At 32.4% G+C, this 25,539-nt stretch overlaps 1 protein-coding gene across 10 annotated transcripts; it reads right to left on the bottom strand.

The window, feature by feature from the left end:
* On the bottom strand, window positions 1-25,539 carry LOC101266704 (ATP-dependent 6-phosphofructokinase 4, chloroplastic). Of its 10 annotated transcripts, XR_011220039.1 has the most exons (18): window positions 25,112-25,539; window positions 24,651-24,697; window positions 24,497-24,536; window positions 24,345-24,407; window positions 24,133-24,270; window positions 22,076-22,234; window positions 21,899-21,952; window positions 21,731-21,799; window positions 20,385-20,514; window positions 20,227-20,267; window positions 17,230-17,454; window positions 16,727-16,775; window positions 16,150-16,228; window positions 13,607-13,761; window positions 12,819-13,009; window positions 12,532-12,650; window positions 8,137-8,198; window positions 7,407-7,540 (listed from the first exon to the last, which is right to left on the bottom strand). XR_011220039.1 is itself a non-coding variant. In XM_004235135.5 (15 exons), exons 1-14 carry the CDS (start codon window positions 25,394-25,396, stop codon window positions 12,845-12,847), a joined length of 1,620 nt encoding a protein of 539 aa, XP_004235183.1. In that variant the 5' UTR covers window positions 25,397-25,539; the 3' UTR covers window positions 12,378-12,650; window positions 12,819-12,844. The 10 variants fall into 10 exon arrangements, 1 of the variants encoding a protein (XP_004235183.1); XR_011220036.1 differs by lacking the exons at window positions 7,407-7,540; window positions 16,150-16,228 and adding an exon at window positions 1-291 and having other exon boundaries at window positions 12,548-12,650; XR_011220032.1 differs by lacking the exon at window positions 16,150-16,228.

Raw genomic sequence — 25,539 nt, 5'->3', positions numbered from 1 at the left:
GAAGATTCAAAACTCATTAACGAAATCAATTAAATAAACTTCTAAAGTTTAATACTTATTATTCTCAAAATCTGAAAGTCATCACACCAAGAACATCTATCCTCGAATTTCTAAATCTAAGAGTATTTAAGAAGCTAAAAATAGTAAAAAGATGGTCCATGTCCGAACTTCAAGATATCAAGACGTGAAGGAGAGAATCCAGCACGAGCTAGGAATAATAGCTCACCCTGAATTCTGATGTGCTGAAGACTGGCTAGATCTGAGGACGAGTCGAAGTCGGCGGTACGCTTGCTGCACTCTACAAATAACAAAGAAGAAAATTACAAGTAGGGGTCAGTACAAGGAACACGTACTGAGTAGGTATCATCGGCCAACTCAAAATAGAAAGCAATATATACTGAATAATAATATAAAATCAACCATAATACTTAACAGGTGGCAATCAACAAGTACAAGAACCATTGGCAACAACACCAAGCACACCTATGAGGACTCAAGCCTCCACACCATACTCATTTGGGAAATAGATTCTTCGAATTTGAGTATATTAACATAATTCAAGATTCATTCTCTTTATTATTATCGTGTCAGAACGTGACACTCCGATACCATATACTACCGTGTCGGAACGTGACACTCGATCCAATATTATCGTGTCAAAATGTGACACTCCGATCCAATATTATCGTGTCGGAATGTGACATTCCGATCCAATATTACCGTGTCGAAACGTGACACTCCGATCCAATATTACCGTGTCGGAACGTGACACTCCGATCCATTTATCTCATTATTTTATTTTCATCAAGTCTTCTTTATTTCAAGGCGTCATCTTAATAGAGAGGATTTAAGATTGAAGATTCAAAAGTCTCATCATTCTAATCCACCACAATTACACAATCACAACATACAAACACACAATCAAGCATATAGAAGACTTTACAATACCACCCAATACATATCAATCTCTATTTAGAGTTTATCTATCACATAGAAATAAACCATAACCTAGCTCCACCGAAGAATCGTGATCAAGCAAGCTACTTCCCCAATGCCTTTGTTGTCCTCTTCGTTCTCTCTTTCTCGCTCGTTCTCCCTCTCTGTTCTTTTTATTTTTCTTCTCCAGATTCTTTTTCTTTTACCCTAATTATCATATAATCCATTATGATAAAAGTAACCCACTATTTATTTCCTTATTATCTTCTTTAAACCCCAAGTAAATAAATTATTAAACTTACTCCACTAATATCATAATTATAATCATGAATAGTCCAAAACACCCATTTAAACTTTTAGCGGGGTTACGCAGCTTGTGACGGTCCGTCGTATCTATGACGGTCCGTCCTGCAGTTCCGTCGTGAAGTTCAGAGAGTCGATCCCAGTACCCAGATTTCAGAGTTGAAGTGTTTTGGAACGAAGACGCTCGACGGACTGTCGTGCCTATGACGGTTCGTCCTACCTGTCGTCGAGGGTAATGAGGAGAGCAGCAGAAGAAATTACACAAGTGTGGGATGACGGAGTCTATCACGGTCCGTCGTGACCATGACGGTCCGTCGCGTGATCCGTCGATCAAGTCAGTTTTTATCAAAAATGATTCTACTGCTCGGACAGGTTGTTACAGTTTATATATTTGACTTTATAAAAAATTAAGTGCCTACTTATTATGTATACGCAAATTAAGTCATATTTATCTGATGACATCAAATTAAAAATTATATTTATGTATTTTCTCTAAATTTTAAATAAACAAGTTAGTCAATTAACATATATAATTTACTATAGCTATATCCATTTGTTTTAATGGACTAAAAAACTCATGTCATTTTCAATTTGGTATTGATATGTATGACATATTTATATGGTTAACTTATTTAATAGATGTTCAAACATATAGATAAAAGTTTTTCTAAACCTTAAAGTGTAACCGTGTAATAAAAATATTTATCATGAATTCAGATGTTCAACTGAAATATGTTTCAATTCAAGTGTTTAAATAAAATAAATCGGCAAATTTAAAACATTGTCAATGTATATATTCTCCCTCTTAATAATTACTTTAATAAAAAGATTTTTTTATTAGTCACACAATTTCATAGAAAAGAAGCTATGAAATATTTAGGTTAAATATGAAATTCATTAAGAAATCAATATATGTAAACTTCTGAAAGTTTAATATTAAAAATAAATTTCATAGGAAAAAAGAGAGGTATCATTAGAACTATTGGAATATAAACTTGAGAAGATGTGACCATTTTTAAAAAAAAATTAGGATCTTATTAAGTATAATTTATCAATATTTATGTAAACTTGAAATATAAACGTTCTTTTTGCTTCTTTGTAATCTTTTTAATCATATTCTTAGTATAATTTTTAATAATATGTATACTCAGTTATTACCATTAATAATTATTATCCATGAATACATCATTAGTCAATGCTATTTTTATTCATCATCCGTAATTACTATTACTTGTCGTCGTTATCACCCAATCATAATATATTTTAATTATTTTACTGTACAATATTAAATTAAATTAATATTTGATTAATAACTTTTTAATAATTAAATGATGAAAAATAACAATCTTATTAGTTAGTTTTCATATCTTAATATATTATTATTATATTTAGGTTCACATATCTAATTGCTTTTTAGGATAACTTATATTGGAAAACAAAAGAATGTAAAAAAATAAATTTACAAATAAACATAAAAAGGAACAAAAGATAGAACTAACAACGCAAAAAAAAAATGACACGAACAAATTCCAATTTCTTCTAATTTTGCTTGGCTTAACATAAAAATATTAAAAAAACATATTTCACATTTTAAATAAATATTACCGTTAATATAATAAATTTCTAACAATAAAGAGTCACAGTAATTAAAAGGATTAATATGACTTTGGACTTATTTGTAACATAATTTTAATAAGGAACATTAATTATAAAAAAAATTAAAAGAAAATTAAATTAGAACTATTGAGATAAATATTTTATTATAAGTAAATAGAAAGTAAGGAAGCCAACAATATTTTTAAAATTATAAATTAACCGCAATTTTGAAATAACTTGAGAATTTCTAAAAAAACAACAAAAATGAAAAATATAAAGGCTATAACTTGACTTATTAATAAACAACTTGAAATCTCCTGAAAAGCAACAAAAATGAAAATTTAAAGACGACAGTTTTACACATTAATAAATGTAACGACCCTCTTAGTCATTTTAGAAATTCCAACTATTATTTTTATATTAACGTTTTAGTAGATTTTATAAATAATTTATATGACTTGTAACAATGAGTGACATGATTTTAGATTTAATAAAAGATTATTTTATTGCTAAAAAAATAGAAAAAAGAATTAATTAAAAAGGGGGGCAAAGTGCCCTAAACTGTTAAAAAGCCTCACGGCTTATAAGAAAGAGAAAGAAAAGAACGATCTGAAAAAGAAAAAAAAACGCAGAGAAGAAAAGAAAAGAAAGGGAGAAAAGAAAAGGGGAAAAGGAGGAGAAAAATCAATATTTTCATCTCAAGGCATCAAGGTAATTATTTTCATCCTTTCTGTTAAGTTTTTAATGTAATTAGGAGTAGATTTTTAAGTTAAAACGTGTATAATTTACACTAATATGTGAAATTAGTTTTTGATTTTGTGTACATGTATGCACATGTTATTTACATATAATTATGGACTAGAGAGTATTAAATGAATTATTATTGTTGGTGGATGAAACAATACATGTATAACAGATAAATTTTATGTTGATTAATACTTTTAATTCATTAAGAGTTAGATAGGAAATTGAAGTGGGTTACTGTAGATTTCTAATGAAAAAAAAAGATTTGTGAGTTTGTTTTGAAAGTTAATGGTAATGGGGGGTACTAAATATATAGGAATTTAATGTGTGACATATAGATTCTGAAAATTTGTTGGGGTTTAATTTTCTTTAAATCTTTCTTATAATTATTATGTAATTTGTCAAAGTAATAGTGTCATAACTAGTTATAGATATGTAATTGGATTTTTTGAAATTATTGATGGTGTTCCCTTTGAAAGTATGTCAAGATTTCCAATGGAATATTGATATGCCGTCAATAGCCATTTTGGGAAAATAATTGGACAATTATATTATATGGAAACTATTAGGGTTGTAGTGTTTGGAGAAATTATAACTTAACTCTTAACTTGAAATTTAAGAAATATGAGATTTGACTTATTAGTTAGAACCAAGATTGAGAAACTTTATTATAAATTTGGATAAATTGTTGGGTCAAAGTTAAACAGATAGTAATATGAGTGTTGTAAGATTTGAACTCTTATTGTGGTTATTGATTTGAAAGTACAACAAAGGAGGAAGGCTAAAGTCCCGAAGTGATTGTTCAATAAATTGAGGCAAGTGGATTTCTAAACTTTTGTTAAGTGTATGAAATGCGTGTATTTCCTTGTGGTATATGTTTGGGAGTAACGAGATTGGTGATGGGTTGACTTGTTCACATTGATTAATTCTAATGATGAAAAAAAAGGGATAACAAAAGGCAATGTGATTAATTATTTATGTGTGATGTGTTGAGAAAGGGTTGAAGGCTTGTTGAATCATTGTTGATGTGATTTCATGTTTGTGTGGTTGTGAACTGTGCAATGTTATGAAAATGGTCATCTTCTCATTATTTGTGTGAACTTGTCATCTGCGTTATTATGAGGCATTGGTTGTGACTAGTGTTATGTGCATTGAGAAAGAAAGAGTACTTAAGAGGATGTACCATTTCGAGGGACGTATCGCGCGCCGCGATGGATACTATATTTCGAGGGACGTATCGCGCGCCGCGATGGTTACTATTATCGAGGGTCGTGTCGTGCGCCGCGACAGATGCATGGACAGATATGTCCCCCATGGGTCCCGGACTGAGAGACAGCGGGTGTGTATCACTAGGTCAGACATGCATCATTATACTTGACATTGCATTCCATTGCATTACACATACTTATCATTAGTAAACTTGATATCGTGTTTTGCTAATCTTCTGATTGCCTTTCTGTGAAACTTGTGATTGATCAATATTGAACTTGTTATTGAGGATATGTACTTTGTTAAAGTGTTGTTGTTGAGGATATGTAATTTGTCTAAGTGTTGTTGTTGAGCTACGTGCTATGTAAACTGTGAGCTTTTAGGTTGGGTTGATTTTAATGCAGGTTGTAGTTGTGGAGATTCGGTTGGGGGTGGTAGGAGTACCCGTATTTCATCCCCTTAGCTTGTGTTTAGAGGTTTACTTGCTGAGTACCGTGTGGTTTGGTACTCACCCCTTGCTTCTACAAATTTTTGTAGGTTATGAGCCTGGATTTTTGTTGTACTTGTCATTCTCTTCTTTTTCGAGGCTTCTTGGAGATTTGTCAGGTAGCTGTTTCCATCGCAGCAGACTTTCTTCTCCTTAATTATGATCTTGTTCTATTCTAGAAACAAGTTCATTTGAGACTTGAGTTTTTCTTTTGAATCAATTGTAATACTTTAGAGGCTTGTACGCGTGACTACCAGATTTTGGGGGTTTTATTAAGTTACTTATATTTTATTTCCGCACTTTATTGTAATGATTGAGTTTTAGGCTTACTTGTCTTGGTGGGATAAGACGAGTTCCATCACGCCCATTTTTGGGTCGTGACAATAAATGATTTGTTTTTAATGAAATCAACTGTATTTTCAAAATTATAAATTAACTTTACATGCTAATGCTCTATCATTTTCGTTAATAAAAATTTTTCCACCGGACTATGAAAGTATATGTAAATATTTCTTTCACTAGCATGTCAATATCCACTGACTCATTTCCTGCTTCTATGCTTTAAAATATGGAAAATTTAGGTAACTAGTCAAAAAAATTAATTTATTTAGTGATAAAATTCATACTTTAATAATATCAGTAAACATGTCAAAAATGTATTATTTTAAAAATAAATAATTATCCTGACATTATTAATATTTTCTCTCTCATTATTTACACCCTTTTTTCTCTCTAATAGATTATACATTTTCCTCTCTCTCTCTCTCTCTCTCTCTCTCTCTATATATATATATATATATATATATATATATATTAATGTCATTGTAATTTTTCTCTCTCTTTTCTTAAGCTTATCAATTTCTCTCTCTTACTTCTTCCTAATTAAATCCCCAGATTTTTCTCTCTTTTCTTACTCTTCTTTTCAATTTCTCTCTCTAACATTTTTCCAAATCAATTCCACAAATTTTTGATTCAATATATTAATATTTTCTATTATTCTCATTTAATTTCGTTGCAAGATTTGATTTGAAGATTAACATTGATTTGGGTATTATGTTTTTCAGATTCCTTGTTAAATTACTTACTGATTTTAGTTTGTTTTTTTTAATTTATTTTATTTTGTTGTTGTTCTTAAAACATTTTTTAGGTTTGAGACTACATAATTCTCTCTTCAATGGACGTTTTCAAGAGAGTTACTAGAGGTATTGAACAAAATAATCAAAGTTCTTTCGATTTTCTATCATTTAATTTTTTTCACTCAAAAATTAAACAACAATGTAGGTTCCGCTTCTAAATCTAAAGAAGATATACGATGGGGAAAAATGTCTGAATCCGTCGATGTGCAAAATCGCACACAAATTCATAACCATGAAGTTGAAGAAGACCAATTTGTTGGAGAAGAGTTTTTTTTTCTTTTTTTGAATGTTCTGTGTCTTGCATGTTTAGTTTAATTTGTTTAGTAATTTTTAAGATTCAATGCGTTTGGAAGTGTATATGGAATTTTTATTATGTTATAGTTAGTATTTATTTTTGTATTTCATATATTTATTGTATTTTGTGTTCTATTTTTTTGTGTGTGTTAGTTATGTCAATGTAACACATTATATGAGTTTGATTGTGTATATTTCATAATTTTAATGTTTTTTGTATTCATAGATTTGGAAGTGTATATTGAATTTTGTTGTTGTTTTAGTCGGTATGTATTTTGTATTTCATTGTTTTATTGTATTTTGTATCCATAGATTTGGATTGTATTTTCATATATTTAATTCATTTTGTATTCTGTTTTTTTTTTGTCATAGTTATGTCAATGTACCACAGTTAGTATTTATTTTTGCATTTCATAGTTTTATTATTTTTTGTATTCATAAATTTGGAAGTATAAATTGAATTTTGATACTGTTTTAGTCAGTATGTATTTTTACAATTAATAGTTGTATTCATTCAAAAATTATGTTGCATTGTTTCTGAATTTGACATTTTTTTCTAATTTGTATTTATTATAAAGGTATGTCAACTAGTTATGCATTTTATTTAAGAATGAGTTACACCAAATATTCATTCACTTTTTCATCATACTAATTTTTTGTATTTATATATTATTATATAAAATTCTAAATAAAAACTAAAATAAATAGAAATACAAATAAAATACATATTGAAATGAATACATACAAGATTTTTGAAGAAAAAAATAACTATATAGGGAAAAAATATGAATACAAATATATTTCTTAAATGACTATATAGATACATCCGGCATACCTATTGGAATGAATACAAACTAATAAAAAACTATATAAATATAAATAGAATATATTGTGGAATGAATATAATTTTAAAAAGGTAAAAATTCTGGAGAAAAAAAGAACAAAGTTTAAATTTTATTTGAAAATGTAACTGATGAGAAAATTAAGTAATCCTTACTTTTTTTGAAATATTCTCTCCCTTGATTTTCTCCCTTTTGTTATTAAGTAATTATATTCTTTAAATAAAAACAAATAATAAAAACATAAATAAGATACATAACAAACTAAAATTTGACATTTTTATTAAATATTGAAAGTGTTGCTAATGAGCCACTTAAATGTTAAAATATTGATATTTTGAAAAAATTTCCCTTAAAATATTATAGCCCATAAATACAATAAACTGATATTATCAACTAAAAACTTAGAGATGAATTTACGTGAACAAATAAATTTTTTGAAGAGTGTCATCAATATACTATAATCAAATTATCTAAGAACTACATAAAGGACTAAAGAGAATAAATTAAATAATTTTTTAAAACAAACATAAATGTATGATTTCAACAAAGAAAGAGTTGTAATTATATTAGACATATCAAATAATTTTACCTTTTAAAATCAAATTATGCAAGAATGTCTACCATTTTCATCATAGATATATATCCTATAATCTGCAAAATATGATCAAATAAGTTAAAACAATATCTAGAAAAAAAAAGATAAAGAATAAGGAGAAAATTGCATTTAATCATAACTCCTCCTACACATATAATCATTTTTGAAAAAAAACATAAATAAACCAAAAGAAATAATGTAATAGAAACATTACTTCTGAAGCACCTGAAAAGAAATAAAATAATCAATTTATATAGCTCAAAATTCATTAATCTCCTATCTCTGGATGATTTCATTTCATCCTATACACAAGAGTCAAGAAAAATAACAACAAATTATTAGTCCTTAAATAAATCCCATTGTATGGTCATAAAGAGAATCATAAAGATAACAAACCAAAATAATCCATCCAAAAGAAACAAAAATGTTTTGACATATTAGCCTTACTTACTAATTAAAAGTAATATATGAAATCATATTTGAAAAAATAATGAACCTCAAAGCTTAAAAATATTGTAAGATGTCTGCCACTAATTATCTAACCAAAGATTACTACAAAATAAAATACAATTATAGTGTGATCTTATAGTGTTAATATAACATTCTATATTAAATAATTAGATATTATGAGTATGAAAGGCTTGAGAGGTTATGAATATGAAAGGTTCTTAGTTATGAATATTATTAATACTAATTTAAGAATATGATTTATATATTTAAAGAGGTATATAAGTTTTTTTTTGGAACCTAGGATAACCTGCAATCACTACAACGCCCTTCAGGTGAGCACTCTATGGTCAGTACTTTGTGTGCACTGGGTAAATTCCCCAGTGTACAACCACTACAATCTCTACCACATCCTCTGCCCTTCGGGTGAGCACTCTATGGTCAGTACTTTGTGCGCACTGGGTAAATTTCCCACCGTGTAATAGCCTGCGAACCACACATGGATGTAAACCGCACTAGGCAAGCCCTATGAAACAGACTCAACTCAGAACTCATTGAGGGGAATCGATCTCGGATCATCCGTGTGGATAACCACCATCCAAACCAACTGAGCCATCACGAAGGACTATGAAATAAGAAAAAATGTCATAAAAGGAGAGAACAAAATGAATGGAGGTCATAGAAAGCTGTCACTTCACCTTCTCTCTCTATATATAATTAGCTTTAACTAGGAGGCATGAGAAGCGCAACACCAAATAGTTGAAATAAAAGTATTATAAATAAAATATATTACATGTTGTATAAAAATTCCTTGACATACTTTAATTATCTACAAATATCTGAAAGGAAAAAAAGACATTGACAAAAATGCATGTATGTTACGTAGGAGGACATTAGAATAAGAATGTGGAAAAGTTAAAGACTGACTGAAGTTTGGTAACAAGACAACATTCTTCCTTCTTTTTGCTTTTTTACCCAACTTGATATTTGAAATCTCCATTGAAGTTCAACTAATTTAGATTCGTGTTAGGTAGGATTTCATTCAGAGGTATAGCTCTTCCTATTAAGGATTTTTTCAAACTCAAGGCTCGAAATTGAAACTTTAAATTTAGGATTGTATATTGATCAGTTCGGTTCAGTTTTAAAGTTTATCAGTTTGACTTATTGGTTATCGACTTGTAGAGATGTTAAATCATTATAGAACCATTAAGATATTGGCTTATCGATTATCGATCGTCATCGATTTAACGGTTAAGATTTAATACAATTTTTTTTCTATTGAAAATCACTTAGAAACAAAGTGATAAACCAAAGGAATCATGCACATGAGTTTACAAATTGCATCGTGCTCAAAAGCAAACACTTTTACATCATAGAATAACCAAGAGTTTGAGACAGCTAGAAATAAAAGTATGAAACTAAACTCTAAGTCAGGGACTTTATATACAAAATGGTACAAGTATAATTTTTTTATCTACAATCAGATATCGATTAACTCGTTTAAAAATATCTCAAATCGTTAAGACTCAATAACCCGATAACAAAAACCGTTATCAAAATCGTTAAACCAATAAATTTCTTTTGTTTGAACTATCAATTTCGATTCGTTTTTGAATACTTTACTCTAGTTAATAGAGGAACAACTCCAACCATCGCATTACATTTTCAATCGTGACAACAATGTTCTTGCTCATTACTCTCTTCGGTCTCTTTTATTAATCTACAATGAATTTCATACCCCCTTTATGAAATAGGAGAAAATTCAATGTTTTAGAAGACTTAGTTGAGACTCGCCTTGGGGCTCGCTCGGAGACTCAAATATGGGACTTATATAAGACTTACACTCTAAGCGCCCGATTGTACGTCCTAAGCACGCTCATCGTCCAATGCTAGGGGCTCGCCTAATAGATTTTAGACAAGTCATCCGTTAAAATCTTACTCAACATTGTTGACCCTCGTAATTCTTGAATAAATTAATTATACTTAATTTTTTAATCTATAAAGATAAGAAGATTGAGAGTAACTCAATTAACAAGTTGTAATATCACATCTTTACTATTGGATAACATTGTGAAGGTGATTATATATTACGTAATATTTCTTTTAAAAATACGGAACACAATTTAATTTTTCACTTATCATTGGTCTTAATGGTTTTGTGATAAATCTCAAAATTATCATATTTTATCTAGCTATTTGAAAAAGATTTTATTTTTATTCATGATGAAGTGATGTTTTTATTATAATACTAGTAGGTTTTATTGATTATTTTCTTTTAGGGGGTGAATTGTATATCATGATAAAAAAATATTTTTAGAAATAATGATTCTTTTATTATTCAAAAGTTAAGATATTAGATTATTTATACTTGTATGATCACGTTAGAAGTTTTATTTTCTATAATTTCATTAATCATGTTCGTAATTATTTCAAACTTTGATGTATTTTTATATAATTTGTGTTATTATACTATATTCTATATTAAAACTTTAGAGATCCATAGGACTTACGCTCCACGTCTTGAGGCTTACATCTTGCCCTATACTCCCTCCGTTTCAAAAAGAATGTCCCTATTTTCTTTTTAATTTGTTTCAAAATGAATGACTCCTTTCCTTTTTTGACAACACTTTAACTTTCCACGTGGGATGTTTTAGACCACAAGATTAAAGGACATTTTGGTACATTTAATATAACTTTAATTTTGAACCACAAGATTAAAAAGTCTTCTTTTTAAGTATTTGGTAAAATTAAAGGTGATAATCAATATTTTTTCAGTTAAAATGATTGACATGCTCTTAAATCTATTTACAGAAGATAAAAATTTTGAAAATACTACAAAAAAGGGTTAAATGATTGAAACCGAATGGAGAGATAATTATTAAAAAAAATATATTAGGAGCAATATTTTAACGGTAATAGGAAAAAAAAACTTACCAAGTATAACCAAACAAAAAAAGTTTTACAACTTTATAAACTAGTAAGTTAATAGGAATGATTGAGTTGTGATTTTTTATTGATTTAGGCTTATACACACTTTTTGCGTTTGCAAAAGGCAATAACAACAATAACAATATAATCTCAAAAAACGGAGTCCCAAAATAATAGATATACAAGCAGATCTTATCTTGAAAATTAAAAAAAAAAAAATTTGAAGACCCTCACTTAGCTAATTTAACCAATTTATAAAGTTTTTTAGATTAGCTAAACACCACAATGATAGACCAACAGTCAACAGTGTAGTATATTTTGTTGTTTAATTTCTAGACAAGTATATGAAGTCATCAAGACAATAATCAGACAAAACAAGATAGGGACTGATAGTATATGCTACTTGCAAGATGGGGGATCCTTTTTTCAAAGAAGTTGCCAAGTTGTCTCAAAATTCTTTACATGGCCTACAATGATTATTGGATAATTACGATTTGAAAAATTTAGGTGATTTAGTTTATAATATATCGATAAATATATAAATTTTAGCAACTAAAATAATAATCAAATGATTGAACTCTAGTTGATTAGGAATGTTGCTATGAAAAGTCATTGAATGAAAAGTTACACGCAAGACCCTAAAAACTAGCTCAGAAGAAATAATTATTCAAGCCTTATAAAGAATCCACACATCTCATTTGACTAACAATATGAGACTTGTCATTCTTTAACCATAGACATATATCTTTCATGTGGAGATGTGTGTATCATGTTACCAAAGGTTAGATATTTTGTTCAAGATTATCTTTGCTTTTCGATATAAAAATACTCCAATCTAAAATGGGCATGTCACTTGTCACTTCTCTTCCAATGGTACATAATGAATTTTATAGAACACGTCTCAATTTTGTTCATCAAGATTTCAGAGAATGAATTTCAAATATAGACAACACACCCTAGTATAATCTCACTAGGGAAATGAAATCAAATATAGAATAAGTGATTGAAAAGCACCTTATATAAGACACACCTCATTGATTCCAGCTCAGAAAGTGTTGGAGTACGTAAGAAACATCAAAAACCAGACTAATCTTCCCATAAATGCTCCTCTACATTGAATAATCTTTTCCTACCTAGAATAATCAAGAAGTAAAACAAAAAAGACGAAGGTATTGGATGTGCGGAGACAACTGTCGAATAAATATTTTGATATGGATAAAAATATTCAATCACTTGCTTTTCCGGACTGGGAAACTGCAGCTCCCAACAAATAAAATCAATATCTGGTTAAAAATGCTTACGGAGAGAGATTACAGGATGATGAAATCTATGTGGAATTGATCTTCATATTGTTAATTGCATCAATAGTATTCTTATCAACTCTTTCTCTCAAAGTTTGATGATTAACGAAGCTTGGTTGATTAGTAGAGGCAAGAAGTCGTGCCCACATCCTGCCTGTCATGTTAACGGTGTTTGTAGTTTCAGTGACACGCTGCAATCAAACATCAGGGCATAAACATTAGATCTTCATGGAGACACGGTTGACCAGAATAAAAGAATTCACAAAATCATCAAAATTATTCCAAAAAAAAAAGTATATGGGAATAACAACTCTTAAATGTCCACTAGCAAACTCAATCATAATGATCTTCACACAAGCTTCAAATGCCTCTTTGATTCCACAAGAAACCGCAACCAAATTTCTAGATCTCCTATACCAAGGATGATAATCATCCGCATATCATACAGAGGGTTGTATACCTCATTAAGTTGGTGAAAAAGCCTCACTGGTTTTGATTGACAAAGTAATATGATCCAAGTCAGAAGTATAGATTATTCAATGAGAAGACTCAGTGGATGGCAAAGTGCTAGGTTGATAAATTTCCTCAACCAGTTGAAGCAGAAACTTATATATGTGGCTAACTAGCATACTTTGCACAGGAAAATATACATCAATAACTTTGACTAATGAAATATGTATCAGTCCTAAATTAGTTGGTGCCTGTCATACATGATCCTCTTTTTATCCATTCTACTTCGGTCAATTAACTTCAATTCAACAAATTAATAAATGTGAAAATAGGCTTACATTAATTGGAATATAAGCATGTCTGCTGTTTACAGGTCCAACTGTGAAGCCTGTGAATCCAGCCATCGCTCCATGGACAGCACTTTGTGCAAGAAGTGTACAGTAGATGTTATCTGATGCATTGCTTGGAATTGCTCGAATCATGTATGTAGGGTCTGTCAATAACAAATGAGTAAAGAACATAATATGAACAAAAGCAATGACGTAACAATTGACTGACATATAGGAATTTAGGGAATCCTATAGCTTAAGACGCTCAAAAAACATAAAGCAATTACTACAAATTGTTTTCACAAACAAATTAATGAAACTCTAAGTTGCTCGGACTCTTCAGTTTTCGTGCCGTAACCATATCAAGACCACATGGGTGTGGGTGTGGGTGTGGGTATGGGTGTGGGATCCGTGTCCGATTAGGTCGACCATTTTTAGGTACTTCAATCAAAACGATGGAGAAAGTCTGGACAGTTTTAATGAATTCTATGATTGATACACGAGCTAAGGTGAAATTGAAGAAAATAGAATACCTTTCAATATAGAAATTTCCATGTCACTCATTTTCCTTTAATCTCCTTCCAAGATTCTCCTGAATTTCTCCACATATTATCTCATAATTTAGGTTATATAACTCTATCTTTAGATATTTTAATTATATTTAGGCGAATCACCGCACCCGTATCCATCCATGGATCCATATCCCCGAATTTTAAAAATTAGATCATGAAGGATCCGACCTCTAGATCCGCACCCTAGTTTGAGCAACTTAAATGAATTCTACTCTCATTACTAGTTTTGATAATTCAACCTCACAATACTATCGAGAAAGAATGTCTGAAAGTAGAACACTTTCATGCTTCAGTTTTCAAAACTTCCATAGAAAAGGACCAAACACCTTAACGTATCATTCAACAGAAGTATCTTATCACTGTAACATATTAATAGATTTGCCAAAGGTTGAACATAGAGGCAACACTATTAAGTGTCATCTTCTGCTTATTATGTAATTGTTTGATCCTCAAGCTGAAGATAGAAATTCTGTGTATCAACCACATCAGTGACAACTCCTCAAACTTCATATTGCTGTTTTATTAAATAACTTCTTTTGAAAATTCCCAAACAATCTTATTTCCCACTATGCTCTTTTTTTCCTTCTCAAACTGACAGAAGAAAAATGCCAAGGGAAAGTAACCATAGAGGCTGATTAATCATTAACAACTAAGTACAATCGTTTGGTCTCTCATTTTTTTCTTTTTCTTAATGCTCCCTGTTTTGCAATTTTCCAAACTACTTCACAGGCAGAGTAATATACATCCATAGGGAAGAATTCCTTTGTCAAAAAGACTGTCTCACTTCCTTTCTTGTCTGTAGCAAACTGATAATCACCTTCGTCAAATGAAAGTATTTTCCTCAATTTATAATGTCATCCTATATTTAGTTATGTTGGGGCCTATCCAGCATCTGAAGGTTATGAGTGCCACTATATTTTACGCAAACCTACCACTAGTGACTGAGGTAGAATTTGGAATTGGAGTACATTCGGTCAGTTCAATCCATTTTGGGTTAATTCGGTTCAGTTTACACAAATTTTGGTTCACAAAGAAACCATGGGATCACCAAATAAAGCAGGCTAGGTCCAACTCAACCTAGCTCTCTTGATTCAAATTTGATAGAATAATATCAAGAGAAACATAAAAAAGAAAAAAAAAAGAAGGAAAAGTAGCCTTTTGAATAGGCAATCACACCCCTTCAATTAAGAGATGATGAACTAATCACAAGAAAATTGCAACCTATTCATAATTCTTCACGAACACAGGGTAAATCAACTTCATTCAGCAAGGGAATTGCACCCTTTCCATCAACGAAACAAGCAAAGAGATATAGGTCTGTTGTTGGGGTTCATACAATTTTAATCATAACTATTATTGTTTCGACCTATACAATGAACTGTTATCATAGTGTGAAATAAGTAAATGAACTAGCATGAAAAAGCCTTTGCCATGTTGCTGACCGATTTTATTTATTTTTGATGAGCATGGTTGTCCGGGCACCTCAACTACTTCCACGGGATACCTGCCACATCTCACCAGCAACAGGAGGCTAGGACAGATGGGAATAGTCACCTAGTCTTTTTTTGTCTCCACTGAGTTTTGAACCTGAGACATCAGGGTTCTCAACCAGTTCATTGACCACTAGGCCACACCCAACGTTTATTTATTGCTAAACATTGAGAGCAATCAACGTTATTTATTGCTAAACATTGAGAGCAATCAACGTTATTTATTGCTAAACATTGAGAGCAAAAAATAAGATTCAACAGACATTCCATATGATTTATAAAAAATGCACATTACATAAGAGGGGGATTGTAAATGTCAATGCAGATGTAAACTGTTTAAATTTCAAGGAATATGATTTTTAAAGCAAAGTAGGAGAGAGAAGAATCATCCTATGTAAATAAATGAAGAATACAAAGAGGCTAACTGAGTTAACAAAAAAAAAACAATGAGGCTGACTGAGCAAAGAAAGATGGAGCAAAGATAAATTGCCTTTCTTGTGTGGTTGCAGACTATTACACTGGAGCAGGGTTTACCATGTGCGCACCCGAAGGGTAGAGGTTGCGGTTCCCTAGTCATTAAAAGAAAATGCAAATTAGGCCCATGTTTACTTGGACAGATTTGAACTCTGGTCAAGTGGGTGGAACCCGCATGCTTAACCAATGCAGCTACGATCTCCATTCAATGTGAGTTCGGGTGCCACCCATTATTTATATTTGATTTTTTTGGAAAATATCTATACATACAAGAATTTTAGCCAAGTGTCTGGGTGCTAGTGCACCCCCACCCTTCTACATCACTACATGGATCCACTCTGTTGACTTCTATTCCTCAACGTCATTAAAGAGTTCCATCAATTCTAGTTTTCACCTTGCTTTCTTTACTGTAATGTAGTACATAGTTTCAACCTATTCTAAAATCCATCCAATTCAAACAAAGGTAATAAATTTGGGATATTGGAGGAACTAACATTTCGACATAAGCAAATAGAGGACGCATAACACAATAAATTACTTAACCAGCATACATCATATGTCCGAGACAAGATCCAAAGAAACAAGTTAAGTACCTATGTATTTCATATTTATTGTCATCTTCCTTTCATTTGTGAAATGATCCTGTAACATAAAAAATGGCATTTGAAGAGTAAGTGATCAAGAAAGGAAAAGTTAAATTCAAAGTGATTCAGTTCAAGTAGAGTAACAAACAGCACAAAACATCCAATCAGAGCAACAGCTGTACTCCAAGAGTGGGAACAAGGAAGAAGATACACTACTAAAATTGTTTTGGGTCTTAAATTGTACATCCTGACAAAACAATCTATATAAAAAGGAATCTGTTAATAGTGTTTATAAGGCATAAGTAGCCCAACAATAAGCTGGATGTGACGTATGCACATGCAATTGGGCTGATCATCTTAAAAACCAAATGGTATGAAATGCTTGAAACATCTTAGAGATCCAAGTTCAGCAAGAATAAAACCAAGAAAAATTATATAAAGACAAACACCAAGATTCAAGTTATCAGCGGAACTCTCCAACAGCGATATGGAGGAAGGCACTCGGATTATACCTTAATTTGTTGTGTTAACCAAAGACCGACATCTAGGAGTAGCCTATTTCCAGATGCATCTTTTTCTTGAAATGCTTGCATACTTTGAGCAACATATTCCTGCCCAGCACCTTCTGCTAATACAATTAACACATGCCTATTTTCTTTGAGCTGCTGTTCAACATATTCATAGAGCCCACCTGGACCTTCTAAGTAAAATGGGGACTCTGGGATCAAGCAACAGTCCTGGCACAATTAAGACATTATTAAATGAATATAATCAAGTGCCATGTAAAGTAAGAATCACATAAAAGATTTCACCTTAGATTCCATTTTTTAAAGTAAGTATGCTACCCTTAGATTTCAGTTTAATGAAGATACTGTGAACTGCGTAGCATATACTACGAACATGTGCAAACTGAATAAAGACAGATATCATTGGACATGATACAGATGTTTATTGTATGATCCACAATATTGATGCTGGTTCAAGTCTCTACATATATTATATAATTTCTTATTCAACCATAGGTAAGTACCTTCTATCTTTGCCCTTGTGTTGCATGCAGTAACATTTGAGCAAGCTCCCCCCCCCCCCTCTCTTCTTCCTCCAATAAAATAAGCAAATGCTTTTGTAATAAAGTCACAGGAATGACTTCTCTATTCTATTTTGATAATCATGATGTTAAGAATGTCAGATATCAGGAAATTGTAAATATGGCTAGAATCATACCTTGTGAACGTTGCAAAGGTTTAGAATCCCTGCAATTGTGTAATTAGGCATAGTAATTACTATCTTTTTCCATTTCTTGGATTACTTTTAAACGCTATTTAAATCCAACATGCTTCAGGAAATAACCAAGCAATAAATTTAATCCCTTATCTCTTCTTTCTTTACATAGTATCAGGACGAGGGTAGCAAGTGCTTCTCTTAATTTTTTTTCTTTTTAGTTATTTATCATTTTATTTCAATAACTGTAGTGTCCACACCAACTTGTGTGCATCTCGACTAATTCCATGAGATACATGTTATCTTCACCAGCACATGTACGGGATAACTCGATCCACCAAGCCTTAGACAAAAGGGAAGAAATCACCTAGTGTTTCACCTACACTAAAGTTTGAATGTACGACCTAATGGTTCTCAATCAACTTCATCCTGGATGCTTTTAGTTCTTTATTTTTTTTTTTACAAACCGAAATTTAGGGAGTGCAACCCTAAGGCTGAATACTGAGCAATGGCTTTGGTTACATGTGAGTTTGTATAGCTGAAGTAGGTTGATAAGGCACGCATCTTCCATACTTATTCAAGGAGGAAGAAACTAAGAAAGATGAGAGAAGATACTGATTTGTATCTTCTCAAATTCCTGGAGATTTCACCCATGGAGCAATGAGCAGTTTCTTACCGTTAGTAGGAGTTACTTAGCAGTTTCTTATTGTTTCTAGAAGTTATTTATTCTTATCCTAAATAGTTATAAAGTAGTTATCAGTTATCTATTATATATTAGGAGAACTAGTAAATAAGTGGACATATGCTAATTTATCTCTTATATGCAGAAAAGGTTGTTCTCTAAGAGATAAGGTTGTTCTAGGAGATACAAGATACTTGTCTCTCTTTGTATTTTCTATTGTTTTTTGAGATACGAGATACTTGTGTCTCTTTTTGTATTTTTTGTTGTTTCTATTCAGTATAAAGCCTCGGTTTCTATCATTGGTTCAGAGCAGTAAGATCTGCCATGGTTAACACACGAAATTGGGAGCCATTGACGATGTGGCTGCATTAAAAGCTCAAAACATGCAAAATCAGCATGGAAAATCAAAAAGTTTTTCTGGAAGAGGGTGAAGTTGATAGCACTTGGAGGCATCAAGAAACTTATCGACGTTCGCACACAAAGATGGAATTTCCTAAGTATGAAGGAGGAGATCCTCGAGGTTGGATTTTGAAAGAAGAGAAGTATTTTCAAAATTATCAAACACCTAATGATTGCAAGATTGATGTGGCTTCAATGTATTTGGAAGGAGATTAATTGCATCTTTTTGCTTTGATCAACATTGAAAGAACAATTTATTACTGGGATGAGTTGGTAAGTTATGCAGGAAAATTACGGACCCGCTGAGTTTCAAAATCCAGATGAACATTTTTGTAGTATCCAACAGACTGGATCAGTTTTCGAGTATAGGCAAGAATTTGCAAAACGGGCAACCCGTGTGCAAACTTGGCCAGAACTTTGTTTTGCTTGGAGTTTTCCTTAGCGGACTCAAAGAAGACCTTCATGTGGATGTTAGGATTCAAAATCCTTGATCTGTGTATAAGGTGATTAGTTTGGCCTTAGAATATGTAGGAAAACAAGGACTAAATTAGTCCAGTAAGGTGCCTGCTTGGCCTTATGTATCAAGACCTTCATCAATTGGGACTTCCTCTCCACAGCTCGAGAATCCTTTAATTTTCAATCATCCCGCCAACCAGTTACATGCCCTTTCTCACAGTTGCATGTCGTGATTCACTTGATATCCGCTAATCACTCTCAATTGATTGCTCTGGCATGAGAAAAGTAGGTGTTGAGTTACAAGTTGTAAGATTTGAGACCCTTCACTCTTGAAAGTCAAATAAAGGCAGTTGAACCCAACTTTTTTTGTACTTCATTGAGCTGGACTGTCGTTAGAGTAAACTGGATGTTCTATTTGATCTTTTAACCCACAAAAGATTGAGAAAGAAAATCCCTCTCAAGAGACACTAGTGGTGTTGATTGTCTCATTTCCTCACCCTAGTCTTAATGAAATAATCCTATTACCAATATCTCTTTACTTCTAAAACTTTATTATTTGAAGTCCTGGTTGTGCAATGATCAACTCCATCTAAATTATCTAATCCACAATACCCCAATTTGGGACCTATGCCGTCAATCTTTCTGGCATTTCCCCAGTCCAATTAGTCTTTTGAGACGCGCAATATCAGATATCATATGCCTATTGAATTTGGAAATTAAGAATATTAAAACTCCATTGCCAAGGTCTTACCACATCACGGTTACCTAAAGTTGCAAGCATTGCAATGAATCCTGCAGAACCAAAAGAGAAAATGTTTAACAGAGATGTTTCATAGATGCATAAAAATCCAAGATGACAAGAAATGAGGGTACAAGGAACATCGCCTATTAATCAATCAAGCTACTTACCACTGTATCTTCCCATAAGCTTTACTATACCAACTCCATTCTGCACGCTTTCTGCCTCTACATGGGCAGCATTAATGGCCCTCTGAGCTTCCTCCACAGCAGTATCAAAGCCAAAAGATTTGTCTATCACCTACATGACATTGTAAGAATAAAAAATTGGACACAACGTGCTGACATGCATAGGAGAAGATTTATATGAGAGGTCAATGTGGAAAGTCCGATGATTTGATATGTTTAAGAGTGTCATATAGGTTCTTTCATGTATTGAAGCATTTTTAAAAAAGCCCCAGCTAGGACAAATTAAAAAATGCATAAAGTGAAAGCACATAAAGTAACTATCTCTTCATGCAGGCGCTGAGACTACCATCTATTTGAAGGGGAAAATTAGTAGGAAACACTTCAGGGATCTTTCAGATAGATTCCTCCAAATATAATCTCAGCAACATAAAAATAATACTACATGTGGAGTCTGAAATTGGCTTGTGCTGTGGGGTAAGAGAAAATGTAAATTAGCCGTGCTTAGTAACTTCTTATTTTCAAATGTTCCATTCACACAATCTCTTAAGCAGTTACACTTTTCTTAAAAAAAATTTCCACAGAATGCACATCTGCTAATTCACCGAACCATTCACATCAGGAAAAGAGAAAGCGGATATCTTAAGCACATCATACAAGACTTTGTAGGTTTTCTAGTTCTCATATTAAACGAAGGAGAAATCTAGCAGAGGTAGCTGGCAAAAATCATGTGTAAGGCAGCTGATCAAAAATTATGTGTACGTCTCTTTTCATGCCATTTTTATGTTTTTCCCAAACAGTGTTCAGGAAATTGAGTATCAATGTAGTACTTGTCTCCTATTTATGCTTCTAGGTCGCATATATAAACTTCCATGTGAGAGAATTTTAGAAAATTGCACTCATTATAAAGGAATATTTTAGAAGAATGCAAAACAAATTTTACTGGAAATTCTCTTGAGATATATCAACTTGCTTCTAATATTTATTCCCAACAAATCTTCTTTGATTGGATTGGCTCTTGGACAAACAAAGAGGTAAAACAAAAAGGGAAATACAAAAGAACTGTTGATGTATCAATCTAAATTCTGAATGACTAAGTCATTCCATGTTGAACAGAAACTAAGCTCCAGTTCACATATGGTATAAGTATTTTAGCAGAACTTTTGTTTCCTTCCGTTTTTCCCTGTTTCCTCAATGTATGGCAAAATCATAATGACAAACTTATAAGACAAAACAGATCACCCTGAGGCAACAAGCAGCACAACTTAAGTGTTCATCAGCAAACACAAATAGTAGAAGATAAACATCACACTTTAGTTGGCATTACTTACCGCGATATCATTATCAATTGTCTTGGGAATCCCAGCAACAGCTACCTTAATACCACGTTTTTCAACTTCCTAGGCAAACATATAGATGCAGTCATAGATATTTTAAAGAATAATAGTTTCAATAGTCAGAAATTAATTGAGGAAAAGAAAATAGCATAGTATAAACACCTTGTAGATTGCAGCAGCCCCTTTTTGAGTTCCATCCCCTCCAATTATGTATACCTAGAACTCAAAAATGAAGAAAGCAACTAAACACTGTCAGGTTGTACTAAACTTCCAGGTTAGACATCACAGATGGGTACAACACACCAGTCTTTTTTCTTTTTGGAGGACAAGTAACAATACCTGATTTATTCCACGGTCTTGAATGTTGTCAACAATCTTTTTAGTATCATGACCTCCTCTAGATGTTTGAAGAAAGGTTCCACCACGTTTATGAATATCATTAACGACTTTTGTTGTCAAGTTCAGGGTATTTTTTGAGTAAAACCCACTGTAACCTCCCTGGAAATATAGAAACAGTATTAAAGCCTCTAGGCACAGAAACTACGACAGACATATCGAGATACAAGATATTGATGGTAGGATCTCTCATAGTCTGCTCCAACAGAGACAGACAAATAAATAAGATTTATAAAGCTCACATCAAAACATCAATTTTTCTAGGATTTCAGAATATCAAATGAAAATTTCGTATTTAGTCATCATCACAAAACCACAAGAAAAGAGCAAGAAATTGCACCAGCAACGAAAATCAAAGAGACTCCTTAATTTTTTGATAAAGTAAATAAATTTCACTAATATTTGAGCCAAAATGCATTCATACCAAAGTTAGAGAACCTACCAAAATACATGATTTCTTTTATTTACAAAAGACACCCAATCTTCTATACAACAAGGAACTTCATGGATGCATCAAGAGAAAACAAGGGATAGAAGAGTATTCTTCAATTTAACATAATCCATCTATACCCCTACGCCCACAAAAGCACTCTTATTTCTTTCCCTGCAAATAAACCACAAAAGTGCTAGTGGCGCAACATTTCAGCCATGTGCCTTGTCCTCCTCTTCCCGGCTCCCACAATTCGAACAGAACATTAACTCCATAATGGTGCTTGGCCTTACATGATAAACCAAACAAATTAAGTATATTCCACCATGACCTCAAGGAAAACTGACAATGTAGAAGGAGACGAGCGACAGTTACCCGCCTCCATACACTTGAAGCACCAAGTAACACAAATGACCAGCCACTTCCTGAGATTCTCTGTTTTCAGAATCTCCTCTCTAGTTGCTAACCACATGAAAAAACGAACCTTTTCTCAGCACCTTTGGGATCTAAATTGAGCTATATGAGAATGCAACCTCCTCCCTACTCAAATGCTTTTCATAGAATGACTTAACAGAGAAAGCTCTATTATTCCCAACACTCACCTTCAGGCTCCAAACATAATGACTATCTGGTGACATACATTGTTTGTGAAGCAACTCTAGTAACATTGAATTAGTCATTTCTATTTGGTATACTTACTAAGGGTTAGAGTCATAGTGATCATCCTATTCGACAATTTCAACCATTTCCAAGCACCTGATATCTTCTTTGGGGTATTTGAATATCGGACCATGTTTGCATATGTACTCGTATGGATGTATTGCTAAGACAAAAATCCTTCATTGATTAGCACATGGGTATATTGTAAATTGGATAGACGTATGTTTGGTAAAAAGAGTGGTACTTCATTGATCAATGGAAGCAAAGTTTAACCCACCCACCCACCCCAAACAAAAAAAAGAGTGGTATTTGATTCACAAACATTAACTAAACTTTGGCACCAATGAAACCATGGATAAAAAGACGGATAATTTTACATAGTGACATGCACACACTAGATAGTTGAGATAGGTCTACTATCAAAAACATCACAACTGAAAATAATCTTATACCATCATAACAAGTATTAATTATCCTTCTTTTAACATCTGGCACTAAGCCAGAAACACCATTAGCAGCATTAGATTTCCAGGGGAAACATTAATCTAATAGTACTACATATTCAAAATAACACGCTTGAAAGAAAAAAAATCAAATGAAAGGATATTACAGAAAAAAATCCATCCAAATACAACTCGGTAGATCGGGGAAAAGAGTGGTATTTGATTCACAAACATTAACTAAACTTTGGCACTATTCGTGTAAAACTAACAGCCAGCAGCCAATATGAGTTTGTTGTTCCCTAACCACTAGAAACCAGAGAAGAATCAATTTTATTCAATGAACAGTTTCAAAGAGAACAATAACATTATGCAATCTTTATCTTTGTTTTTTATCGTTTTTCTTTGAAATGAATGACCAAATTTATACATTGATGAAAACACAAGAATAGTGTTCCCATTATACTAACCTGAATGCCAAGTACATCATCAACTCCATACATATTCTTTAAGCCGCATACAATTTCACGAATCACTGTATTGATTCCTGGGCATAAACCACCACATGTCACAATACAAGCACGGACTTCTTCCGGTGTAAAGAAAACCTAAAACCAAAAGTGTCTTTAGAATGAAATTATTTTAGGACAACAGTATTATAGGTTAGCATTGAAAGTGAGACCTTTTCTCGAGGTCCTGCACGCCGAAAATGTATACCCCTGGGGCTGTCCTTCTGAACGATGATCTAAAACCAAGCATGCATACCAGCGATTAAACAAAAGAAGGCATAATAGGCATAAAGGGAACAGCTGAACAGATAAAAGGGCCACATACTTCCTTTGCCACCATATCTTCTGGACTAACAAAAGTTTTCCTGTGTCAAGACAAACCATCAGGAACTTTAAGCAGCAATACTCTCACAAGATAAGGCACGGACAGAACACTGCAGATTTTCTAAGTTCTACAAAAATAAAGCACTCTTACTTACTTGACAATAGCATAAGCTTGGCTCTTTTTCAATGGATTAGTATATGACTGCAATAAAAATGCCGGATTAGCAATAACCAAGACATTTTTTTAATCCTAATTCTTTGGTAACTCAGCCAAAAACCCAACCTTACAATTTTCAAATAACCTCTACAAGCATAATAGTTCTCAAAAGTTCAGGTAGACACTAGAAGAGCTGGCTTACAACAAGTATTAATTATCCTTCTTTTAACATCTGGCACTAAGCCAGAAACACCATTAGCAGCATTAGATTTCCAGGGGAAACATTAATTAAAAATAACACGCTTGAAAGAGAAAAAAATCAAATTGAAGGATATTACAGAAAAAAAATCCATCCAAATACAACTCGGTAGATCGGGAAACAGGCGTTTCGCGTAGGTAGAAACAACAAGCAATATCAAAGTAGTACAAATTATATTTTTATAGGATTTCGGAAATTACCGGTAAATCAGGAAGAAAATGGGTCAAGTGAGGAACATCCTCTACAATAAAATCGTCCTCGCCATGTTTATCACCACTAGCATTGCTTTCGGTAGCGGTTTGAGCGTTGCGTCTAACTAAAGGAAGTCGGCGCCAAATCAACGGTCTACATGTAGAAATTGATTTTGATGCCAATTTTTTGATGGAAAAAGTATGAAATGATCCAAGGGTTGAGCGATTATGGAGAGGAAGGAAATCATTTTGAGGAAAACGAAGTGAAGAAGAGTTGTATAAGGAGAACTCCATAGCTGCTCTGCGGAAGGTGAATGAGGAAGAGAGAGGGAATTGAAGCAACCAACAGTTGGGAACTGGCGTGATCAGGTTGACTTGAAAAAACTAACTCTGTATTGCATTTATTTGACTTACCATTTTTATTTCTCAACCTTAAT

Source organism: Solanum lycopersicum, chromosome 3 (assembly GCF_036512215.1).
Source record: "Solanum lycopersicum chromosome 3, SLM_r2.1".
NCBI classification, from domain to species: Eukaryota; Viridiplantae; Streptophyta; class Magnoliopsida; order Solanales; family Solanaceae; genus Solanum; species Solanum lycopersicum.
The sequence above is the reverse complement of the archived record's forward strand: the minus strand, read 5'-3'. Positions and strand labels throughout refer to the sequence as shown.